The sequence below is a fragment of the Equus caballus genome, chromosome 10, assembly GCF_041296265.1.
Source record: "Equus caballus isolate H_3958 breed thoroughbred chromosome 10, TB-T2T, whole genome shotgun sequence".
NCBI classification, from domain to species: domain Eukaryota; kingdom Metazoa; phylum Chordata; class Mammalia; order Perissodactyla; family Equidae; genus Equus; species Equus caballus.
In genome coordinates this window covers 25,162,065-25,172,060 of record NC_091693.1, presented here as the reverse complement: position 1 = coordinate 25,172,060, position 9,996 = coordinate 25,162,065, and the positions used below count along the sequence as shown (strand labels likewise).

At 65.7% G+C, this 9,996-nt stretch overlaps 2 protein-coding genes across 5 annotated transcripts; both read right to left on the bottom strand.

The window, feature by feature from the left end:
* Positions 1-83: 83 nt before the first annotated feature.
* On the bottom strand, positions 84-2,961 carry NAT14 (N-acetyltransferase 14 (putative)). 4 transcript variants are annotated; one of them, XM_070223448.1, is made up of 4 exons: positions 2,658-2,961; positions 2,460-2,525; positions 1,581-1,698; positions 84-1,225 (listed from the first exon to the last, which is right to left on the bottom strand). In XM_070223448.1, exons 3-4 carry the CDS (start codon positions 1,650-1,652, stop codon positions 677-679), a joined length of 621 nt encoding a protein of 206 aa, XP_070079549.1. In that variant the 5' UTR covers positions 1,653-1,698; positions 2,460-2,525; positions 2,658-2,961; the 3' UTR covers positions 84-676. The 4 variants fall into 4 exon arrangements, with proteins under 4 accessions (XP_070079549.1, XP_070079550.1, XP_023506310.1 ...); XM_070223449.1 differs by having other exon boundaries at positions 2,864-2,927; XM_023650542.2 differs by lacking the exon at positions 2,658-2,961 and having other exon boundaries at positions 2,460-2,561.
* Positions 2,962-2,973: 12 nt separating this feature from the next.
* On the bottom strand, positions 2,974-9,699 carry ZNF628 (zinc finger protein 628). Its single transcript, XM_023649425.2, has 2 exons — positions 9,509-9,699; positions 2,974-6,275 (listed from the first exon to the last, which is right to left on the bottom strand). Exon 2 carries the CDS (start codon positions 6,268-6,270, stop codon positions 3,091-3,093), a length of 3,180 nt encoding a protein of 1,059 aa, XP_023505193.2. The 5' UTR covers positions 6,271-6,275; positions 9,509-9,699; the 3' UTR covers positions 2,974-3,090.
* Positions 9,700-9,996: the final 297 nt, after the last annotated feature.

Here is a 9,996-nt window from a genome sequence, read left to right as displayed (position 1 = left end):
ACAATTAATGTCAAGTCGGGGAAAGGAGGGGCCAGACAGAAGGGGCGTTCTGAGACGACTGGAAAAGGCATCAGAGAGAGGGAGACGGCGCACAGCAGTCCGGGCTTTATTAACAAAAGGGTGTAAAAAACCAGATGGGTCTGGCCGCCCCTCTCAGCTGTCACCTTCCCTGGGAGGGGCCAGCAGGCAGCCCTGTGCCTGTCCCCTCCTCCTTGGGTGCTCTCCTGGGGCAGACAACCCTCCCCCGCAAAGGCTCAGCTCATCCCCTCCAAGCACAGGTATCAAACCCCACCCCATTTCCGGGGGGCCTGTCCCCGTTTGGGGTGTCCCCACCCCAAGTCCTAACCCTTGGGGGGTGGCTCGCTGGGCCTCATCTCCTCCACCCATCTCTCTCCCAGGCCCATACACAAACAGCACAGGCTTTGCAGACAGAAAGACCGGGGAGATTTCTCAGTGCAGACAGAATCTGAGGCAGGGGATTACACAGGTTTAGCTCTCTGAGAAGTTCAAACACTACAGACAGACGTCAGGCTGTGGTGGGGTCTGCAGCCCTCAGCAGGCCTGTTTCCAGGCCCTGGGTAGGCTGGGGTTCACGGAGGGAGGATGCGAATGTGCCTGCACACAGTGGGTGCTCACTAAGTGCTGGTTTCCCTCCCTCCCTGGTGCAGGTCTGGAGTCACAGGTCCTTGCTGAACTCCCTCACCAGCGTGTAGCCCATGCAGCCCCAGCTCCCCTCGGCCTGGTAGCCGCAGCCCTCCAGCATCCCCGCCACGCCCCAGGCTGCCACAGCCACCGGGACCACGAGCCGAGCCCGGGGCTCCCCCATGCCCCCCGCCCAGGCTCGTGCCCGGGATTCGGCAAAGGCCAGCAGCCGCCTGCCCACACCTCGGCGGCGGTGCCAGCGGGAGACAGAGAGGCGGGTGACCCGGGCCCCATCCCCAGCATTGGAGCCCGGGGCCAGGGCCAGGACCCCGCACACGTCACCGGAGCCGCGCACTGCCACCCAGGGGCCCCCTAGACCGCCTGGCGGAGGCAGCGAGCCCCACCGGGCCCGCAGGCCCAGCTTCATGGCGGCCACAGCCAGGAACACGGGCAGGAGGAGGGCCAGGGCGAAGGAGGCCAGGACGAAGCGCAGGCCGCTGCTGGCCGCCGCCAGGAGGAGCAGGGCCGGCGGCCGCGTCAGCGCATGAAGGGCCACTCGGTTCTCCGTGTCCTTCACACCAGCCTGTGGGCAAGCAGGGTGGTCAGAGTCGGGAAGCTTGGCCTTCTGTCCCACTAGGAACCCCCCGGGGACCAGGAGAGGGGACAGACCCTGCCAGGGAGGAATCCAGGGTGGGAGCTCCCAAAGGTTAAGGGAAGAAGTTGGCGTGTGGTCAGCTCCACAACCCTCCAGCTGCTAACACCCTTCCTGAGCCCCAGGGGTAGGGAGACGGCGCTAGAGGAAGAAGGGGCCAAGCCAGCAAATCGCTTAGGAGGAGGGGATCACTCTCCAGGGGTACTGGCTGGCTCAGGCAGGTGGCTGAAGCCACTCACACTGCCGTCCCCCTCCCCCAGGCTCAGGGTCCCCTGCCGGCTCTCACCTTCAGCATCTCCAGCACCACAGGTTTCTCATCTTCCCTCATCTCCCGCACAGACAGGTGACTGGGGGCCATGACAGCCCCCAGGCACCCACGCCCCCAGAAAGTAGCAGGTGTGCACCTGGTGAAAACAAGCAGGTCAGCGTCAGAGGGGCACCTCTTGTCCCCAAAGAGCCCCAGGGGTCCCAAATAACAGCAGCATGTCCCAAATAGGACACTGAGAAGGCTAGGGATCCCCAAGGGAGGTCCGAGGCAGCATTGGCTTCCCTCCACCCGGTGACCTTTCCAAAGTGTCCAGGGATCCCCCGCCCCCCCGCGCCCCGTGGTGTGCAGCGATCTACCCCTAAACGCCCTGTGAACGCTGACACCTTGCAACCCGGGGCTCCCTCCCAGGCCCTGGGGCTGCCCCGGGGGGGGTCGGCGAAACCCCCCCAAAGCCGCGGAATAGGCCGCGCGCCCCCCCCTCAGTGCCCAGCGACCCTCCCCCCACAGTCGCCTCGACCCGCGTCGCAGGAGCAAGGACCCGCAAGCACCTCTGCGGGTCGCTTCGACCCTTCGACACCGTGTAGAGGGGAGCAGGGTCGGGAAGGGGTCGCCGGCGGAAGTGACGTCAGAGCGCGCACGAAGTGGGGCGGGGCGGTGCCTGCACAAGGCCTTAGCAACGATTGCCAAGCTCCCGGTGGGAGTCAGGGGAGGCCTGGGGTGGGCTGGGAGGGGCAGGGAGCAGCGACCCTGCCGGAGGTGGGGTAGGGGAGAAAGAGCAAGGGAGAAAGGGGGCCTCTGGGAAGACGGGAGCAGACGCTGAGGCGGGAGGGGATGGGGGCGGCGGGACCCGGCGGTGGGACCCGGCGGAGGGGGGGGGGGGCGAGGAGCTGTACTCACCCGGTTCGCGGAGGGTGAGCGCACACTCGTTCCCCAACGTTCCCTGGTTGCTAAGCAACCTGAGCGCTGAGAGGGGGCGGTGATGCAAGCGGATCAATTCTCATTGGCTCCAGGGCCTTTGCGGGAGGGGCCGCGCCAGCATCCCCAGCCCACTGCCTCCCAAACTCCCCCGCCCCGGGGACCTCCACCCCAACCCACCTGGGCTCTTAGTGACCTTCAGATAAGCATTCCCACCCACCCATCATTCAGATGAGGCGGGGTGGCGTGAGTTACAGCGAAAGAGTGGCTGAACCAGGATTCTGGACTCCAACGCCTGCCCGCTATAGTGACCACTGCATCTGTTTTTTAAGGATAAACTCAGCCCCACATAGAAGTGGCTGGCCCCAAGAAGCAAAGCAAGTCACCTGCAAGCCAGGAAGCAAGAGATAAGACTCCAGGCTCCCAAGCGATGGCGATGGCCATGACATTTCCCTTCTCGGCCCCTCCCCACCCCCCCAAACCAAAACACAGAAGAGGAGGTTCTGGTCTTTATTAGCAAGCCCGGCCTGCAGCTCCCCTTCCCCCAGCCCAACCAGGCAGACAGAAAGTCGGGGTCTCTGTGTGGGGCAGGAAGAGGTACCAGTGGTTCTACTCAAAACGTGTGCACCAGCTGGACTGTGGGCAGAGTCTGGACAATCTGGATGGAGGGCAGGCTCTGTGGGGTCATGCCCCCAGGCGCAGTTCCTGCAGGGACCACTTGTACCATCTGGGAAGTGGGCGCCGCAGGGATGCCCGCGGGGAGCGAGGCTGGGCCAGGTGGCGGTGGGGCCAGCAGCTGCAGCGTGGCGGCGCCTCCCCCAACGCTGCTGTTTTCCAGCAGCTCGGTGGCCGGGGCACTGCGGATGATGAGCAGTTTCTGTCCCGAGGGGCCGGGGGCAGGCGGCTCAGCCAGCCCCGGGGGGAGGGTCTCGACCTCCTGCACACACAGCTGGGTCTGCTCCCCATCGGCCCCGCTCAGCACCAGGACGCTCTGCAATCCCTCGTCCGTCTGCAGCGTCTCAAAGAGCACATCCTGGACCACACCAGCGCTGGCCTCGCCGTCACCCGGCTCCCCAGGGCTGGGGCCCGCCAGTAATTCCTCTGCTGCTCCACTCTGAACCACCAGCAGGTTGGGGGCCTCAGTGGTCACTGTTCCTGCACTAGGATTGGACAGCTGGCCCGCCACAGACTGGAGTTGGACTGTGGTCACTTCCTGTGCCGGCTGCAGCTGGACCGTGGTCACCTCCTGTGCCTGCTGGAGCTGGACCGTGGTCACCTCCTGTGCCGGCTGGAGCTGGACCGTGGTTACTTCCGGGGCTGGCCGGAGGGGCTGGAGCTGGACCCCACTCATTTCCTGTGGCCCCGCCTCCCCACTCCCTACATTCTGCAGAACGATGAGGCTCTGCCCTCCCCCGCTGGCCCCGGCGTTGCCCCCTCCCTGCACCCCCAGCCCCCCAGGGCCGGGCAGCCAAACTACTCCAGCCCCCTGACCAGCTTTCCCCACAGCGCGGGGGCCCTGCCTTGCACGGCCGCCCCCACCACCAGTACTGGAGGAGGGCAGCAGGATGAGCTTGGGGGGTGCGGGTGGGGGCGGGGGCGTAGGGGGCTGCACGCTGCTGGGGATGAGTTGGAGACCCTGGGCAGTCTGCACCAGGAGAAATGTCTGGGAGTTGGGGGCTGCCGGGCCTGCGGGCGGGGCCTGGGCCGGGCCCCCTGCCACCTCTAGGGAGAGCGTGGCCTGGAGGTGGGGGAGCACGTGGACATCTTGAGTGGCAGAGGGGGCTGGAGCCGCAGCCAGGGGGGCGGAGGGCTGGGGGCCGGCGGCAGGGGCCGCAGGGCTGGCAGCCGCACTGGCCGGGGCATGCGTCCTCAGGTGGCGCTGCAAGTAGGCGGCCATGACGAAGCTGCGGCCGCAGATGGGGCAGGCGAAGGGACGCTCGGCCGAGTGCGTGCGCTGGTGCAGCAGCAGGTTGGAGGAGTGCGTGAAGGTCTTGGGGCAGAGCGGGCAGCGGAAGGGCCGCTCGCCCGTGTGCACGCGCTGGTGCTGCCGCAGGTTGGAGGTCTGGGCGAAGCTCTTGCCGCACACGCCACAGGCGTGCGGCCGCTCGCCCGTGTGTACGTGCCGGTGGCGCCGCAGGCACGATGTGTTGCGGAAGGCCTTGCCGCACTCCCCGCAGGCGTAGGGCCGCTCGCCCGAGTGCAGCCGCAGGTGGTACTGGTAGTGCGACGACCACTTGAAGGTGAGGCCGCACTGGCCGCAGGTGAAGGCGCGCAGGCCCGTGTGCACGCGCTGGTGGATGGCGAGCAGCGACGAGCGCTTGAATGCCTTCCCGCACTCCCCGCACTGGTACGGCCGCTCGCCCGTGTGGTCCCGCAGGTGGTAGCGCAGCCCCGACGAGCCCTTGAAGGCCTTGCCGCACTCGGCGCACTTGTACGGCCGCTCGGCGGCTGCGGGTGCGGGCGCGGGCGCGGGCGGCGGGGGCGCAGCGGCGGCGGCGGGGGCCAGCGGCTCCTGGGGGCAGGTGACCTCGGCAGCCTCGGCCTGAGGGGGCGGGCGCCCGGCCGCCGCCTCCTCCACGTGGCACTGCTGGTGCGCCAGGAGGCTGGCGAGCTGCGGGAAGGCGCCATCGCAGCTGCCGCAGCGGAACGCCTGGCCACCGGCCGCGCCGTGGCTGTGCTGGTGGCGCGAGAGGCCGGCCACCGTTCGGAAGGACTTCCCGCAGGGCAGGCAGGCGAAGCCAGGGGCGGCGGCGGCGGGCGGCGGCGGCGGCGGCAGGGCGGCGGGCGGGGACAGCGAGGGCACCGGCGGAGGGTCGGCCTTAGGCGCGTCTGGAGGCCCGACCTGGGCCGCCGGCGCCGCCTCGGGCCCGGGGCACGGCTGGTGCTCCAGGAGCAGCTCCTCGCTGCCGAAGCCCAGCTCGCAGCCGTCGCAGCGGTACACCAGCTCCACCGTGGTCTCGGCGGCGGCCAGGAAGAGCTCGGGCACCACGGGCGGCGGCGCGGGCGGCGGCGGCGCGGGCGGGCTGGGCGGCGGCAGGGGCCGCTGCAGGTAGGCGGCCGCGCCCAGGGCCTTGGCGGCGGGCTCGCGCGGCGCGGGGGTGCCGGGGGCGGGCGCGGCGGGGCTGCCGTGCGTGCGCTGGTGCAGCAGCAGGTTGGAGGAGTGCGTGAAGGTCTTGGGGCAGAGCGGGCAGCGGAAGGGCCGCTCGCCCGTGTGCACGCGCTGGTGCTGCCGCAGGTTGGTGCTCTGCGTGAAGCTCTTGCCGCACACGCCGCACGTGTAGGGCCGCTCGCCCGTGTGCACGTGCCGGTGGCGCCGCAGGCTGGACGAGTTCTTGAAGGCCTTGGGGCAGTCGGGGCAGGGGTAGGGCCGCTCGCCCGAGTGCTGCCGCAGGTGGTACTGGTAGTGCGACGACCACTTGAAGGCCAGGCCGCACTGGCCGCAGGTGAAGGCGCGCAGGCCCGTGTGCACGCTGCGGTGGATCTGCAGCAGGGACGAGCGCTTGAAGGCCTTGGGGCAGTCGGGGCACTGGTAGGGCCGCTCGCCCGTGTGGCCCCGCTGGTGGTAGAGCAGGGCCGAGGAGCCCTTGAAGGCCTTGGGGCAGTCGGGGCACTTGTAGGGCCGCTCGCCCGTGTGCGTGCGCTGGTGGTGCAGGAGCCGCGACGACCACCGGAACGACTTGCCGCACTCCCCACACTCGTACTGGGCCGCCGGGGCGGGGGCTGCGGGGCCGGGCTTCTCCCCGGCGCCCTCGGCGGTAGAGGCCGGCGCCATGTCTGCGTGGGAGCCGACCATCACACCTGGGGGGGATTCCGGGTCAGGGGAGGGCGGGCGCTCCCCCTGCCTCCACCCGCAGGCCGCACCAGCTCATCCCCAGCCCCACCCTAGGGCCCCACAGGAGGTAGAGGGCGCCTCCCCAGGCCACCCCCGCCGCAGGGAACCTCCCTGAGGACTAGGGCTTCCAACGGTCCGGGTTTGTCCCGGAACGAGAAACTGCAGGGATGTGAGGCTTCAGGTGCTAAAATGGAAACTTCCAGGCAAAGTGGGAGGAGTTGGTCACCTGCCTTAGGATGTTGGCCATCACCTCCAGGAGGTACGACAGGCCTGAGGGGGCCAGGCAGTGTCGTTGAAGAAGGCTGGATGCTCTCCAGCACCCTGGCTTCCCGTCCTTGACCTCTGTTCCTCCACTCCCCATCCTCCACCCTGCCTCAGACTCCCTCTCACCGCCATACCCTAAGCCCTTTCACTCTAACTAAAGCCCCTGTGAGCATCCCATTCTCCCCCACCTCCGGTCCTGCCTGCCCACTCCCTCTTGGTACCCTAACCAAAAAACCCCCAGACTCCAGATGGGCCATGCTCCAGGCTCCACACCCTCCGTCCCCCATCCCATCGTGACTTGGTCCTCCGTCTCCCTCTCATTCATGCCTGAGGATCTCGAGGCTCCCTCCTGGCCGCCCTGCACTGCCCTTGCTGCGTTTCTCTATTCCATTCACTCCCCAGGTAAGAGTGGCATGTTCCTTTTCACAAAAACCTGTTTCTTGTCCCCTCCTGCTCTTGGCAGGTGACCCTGCCATTGATCTCGTCACTGAGAGAATAAAGCAATCAGAAGAGAACCACGTTCCCACCACCACACCCGTGGTGCTCAACAGGGCAACCAAGTCCCCGCACCACAGGGCCATGGCCCAGGGACACTTGGCAATGCCTGGAGACTGTTCTGGTTGGCTGGTTGTTGACGGGAGGAGCGGGTGCTCCTGGCATGTGAGGGGTACAGGCCAGGGATGCTGCTCCACGCCCTACAATGCACAGGACGGCACCCCGCACCAAGGAACGATCCCGCCCAAAACGCCAGTGGGGCTGAGCTGAGAATGCCTGCCCCGGGCCGGTGGACGCTGCCTTCCCACCCACAGCAGTCTGCCTCATCTCCTGGACCATTCCCGTCTGCCTGCCCGCAAGCTACATCTCCCATCTTTTAAAAAAACAGCAACAAAAACTCTTCACCCCACCTCCCCCTCCAACTACCGCTGCATTTCTCTCCTCTCCTTTGCTACAAAGCAACTCAAAAGTGCCGTCAACACATGCTCCTTCCCATCTCAAACCCCATCAGTCAGAGCCCTCCCACCCCACTCAGGGCCTCCATGGGGCTAAATGCCATGGTCTCTGCTCAGTGGGCAGTGGATCCCTCCCTCCTGGAAGCCCTGCCCTGGCCTCCGCCATTCCCCTCTCCTCTTGCCACCCCTTCTCAGGGCCTGGGGCTGCTTCCTCCTCACCTCCTTGACTTGTGGATGTAGGGGAGCCCAGGGCTTTGTCAACCCCTGGTCCTCCTCCTCATCCACACTCTCTCCCTGGGAGCCCTCACCCACTCTCAGGACTTCACCATCTATAAACAGGATGACCCCAAAACTGATCTCTACTTGACACCTCTCCTGCTCCAAAGCCCTGCTAGGCATCTGGATGCCTAACAACACCTCAAACCAAACATGCCCAAAATCTGACTCCAGTTTCTTTTGCTCCTGCTCTCCCCCGCACACAACCCCCCCCCCCTTCACCCATAGTCTTCTCCACCCTGAAAACAGCTCTAATCTTCCTCAGGCCGAAGCCTCGGGGCCTCCTCTCTCTCTCTCACTCTGTGTGACCAGTCTGCCAGCTGACTGCCCTGTTCCAGCAGGAGCATACTTGGCATCTGGCCACTTTTACCAGGTCCCCCGTTACCACCTCTGTCCAGGGCACCGACATCTCCCTCCTGGGCGGCTGCAACAGCCTCCTAACAGATCTCCATGTTTCCACCCGCAGTCTGTTCCCAGCCTGGAGGCCGAAGGGAACCTGCCGAAAGCCTTCCACAGCTCCCATTCCAGAGCAGAAAATAAATCCCTTACGGGAGCCTACAGACTTCCCAAGCCCCCCCGCCCTCCCCCCACCCCAGCTGCCTGACTGTCCTCCTGCTGGCCTCTCAGACCCTCACAGCACTCGAGTCACCCAGTCTGGCCAGGCACGCCCATTCCCACCTGGGGCACTTGCACAAGCCCGTGGCTGCTACCCTCTTCCCTCCGATGTCCACAGGGCTCCCTCCCTCACCTCCAAGTCTTTGCTGAAGTGTCCCCTCAAGGAGGCATGCCCTGAACACCCTACTTAAATCTGCAACCCCTGCCAGTGCTCCTCGCTCTCTCTCTACCTTATTTCTTCCCCCATTTATCACTTTCTAAGCTACTTTATAATTCGGGTTTCCCAACCTCAGCCCTGTTGAGCGTTGGGGCTGGACCAGTGTCGAGGGTGCTGTCCTGTGCATTGCAGGGTGTTTAGCAGCATCCCTGGCCTCTACCCACTAGATGCTAGTGGCATCTTATTCACTGTTGCATCCCAGCGCCTAGAATGACATCTGGCACTGTGAGTGCACGGTAAACACACTGAATGAACGGAGGCTGGGCATCCCCCTTGGACAGACTATAAAGATTTCCTTTAAAAAGGCGAGCATTTTCTTTAAGATGTAAGCAAGTCCTTTTAAGAGACTAATTATCCCAGGAAGCTGCACGAGCCTTTCAGAAGGCCGGGCAAGACTTCAACAACAGATGTCTGTGCTCTAGAGGAGCCGGGGCCCATCTTAAGCGGTAAAGCGCGCACCCTTCAAAAAGCGGGACCACACCCTTCCATCAGGCGCGACTTCCCCTTTAAGAGGGTACTCGCTCTGCACACCCATCTCCACCTTTGTTGAGCTAAACTAGGGACTGGTTTGAAGGCACCAAGAATGAGAAGCTTTTCCTTCAATGTCTGGGACACTGTCACCTGCCTTTAAAGAGCGAATTCATGCTTATGAGGGGTGGAAAGCGAGCAGCTCTTGTAAACTGCAGAACATGCCCAGCCCCCCTAAGAACAGCCCCTTGCCCCTTAAGAGGGCGGAGCCGGCCCAGCGGATAAAAGTCGGAGGTGAAGCAGCGCCCTTCCCTTTAAGGCATCCCTTCCGGTTTCACGCTCGCCGTTTCCCCAACGTCCCCGCCCTCCGGTGCCTCACCCCCCACCCCCACCCCCTCCGGTCTCTCACCTGCGGCCCCAACCGGGGGAACGAGCCGGGGAGACCCAGGTCGTCCCGCGGGGGCCGACGGGAAGGCGGGGCCCCGGCAGCGGCGGGGCAGGAGTGGGGGCCGGGGAGGGGGGCGGGGGCGCGCTCCCTCCCAACGGCCCCCGGCGCGAGGCACCCAACCTTTATCGGTGGCCTCTCGCGCACACAAACCCCGACGTCGCTGTCGGCGCGTCACGACGCCACGTGCGCCGAGGCCCCGCCCCACCCTTCCCATTGGCCGCCGGCGGTAGCGGTGCTGGCGGCGCGAGGCATCTTGGGAGTTGTAGTTCTCCGCGGTTCCCGACCGCCTGGTGTTTGAGGCGGCCGTGGGGGGTCAGCCGAAGGCCGGGGAAGGCCGGGTCGAGACGCGGGGTCGCATGTTCGGCTTTATTAGTATCGACTCCCTCTCGTCTGTAATAGAGACCCTCCTGGGCTGCGCAGTTTCCGAACAGGGATGTGGTCACTCCTGG

Bases quoted from the DNA above. Each gene is read 5' to 3' on its own strand.
- ZNF628 (XM_023649425.2), bottom strand. From the start codon at position 6,270: ATGGTCGGCTCCCACGCAGACATGGCGCCGGCCTCTACCGCCGAGGGC.
- NAT14 (XM_070223448.1), bottom strand. From the start codon at position 1,652: ATGGCCCCCAGTCACCTGTCTGTGCGGGAGATGAGGGAAGATGAGAAA. The intron at 1,226-1,580 runs GTGAGAGCCGGC...GCTTGCCCACAG, and splicing joins TGGTGCTGGAGATGCTGAAG to GCTGGTGTGAAGGACACGGA.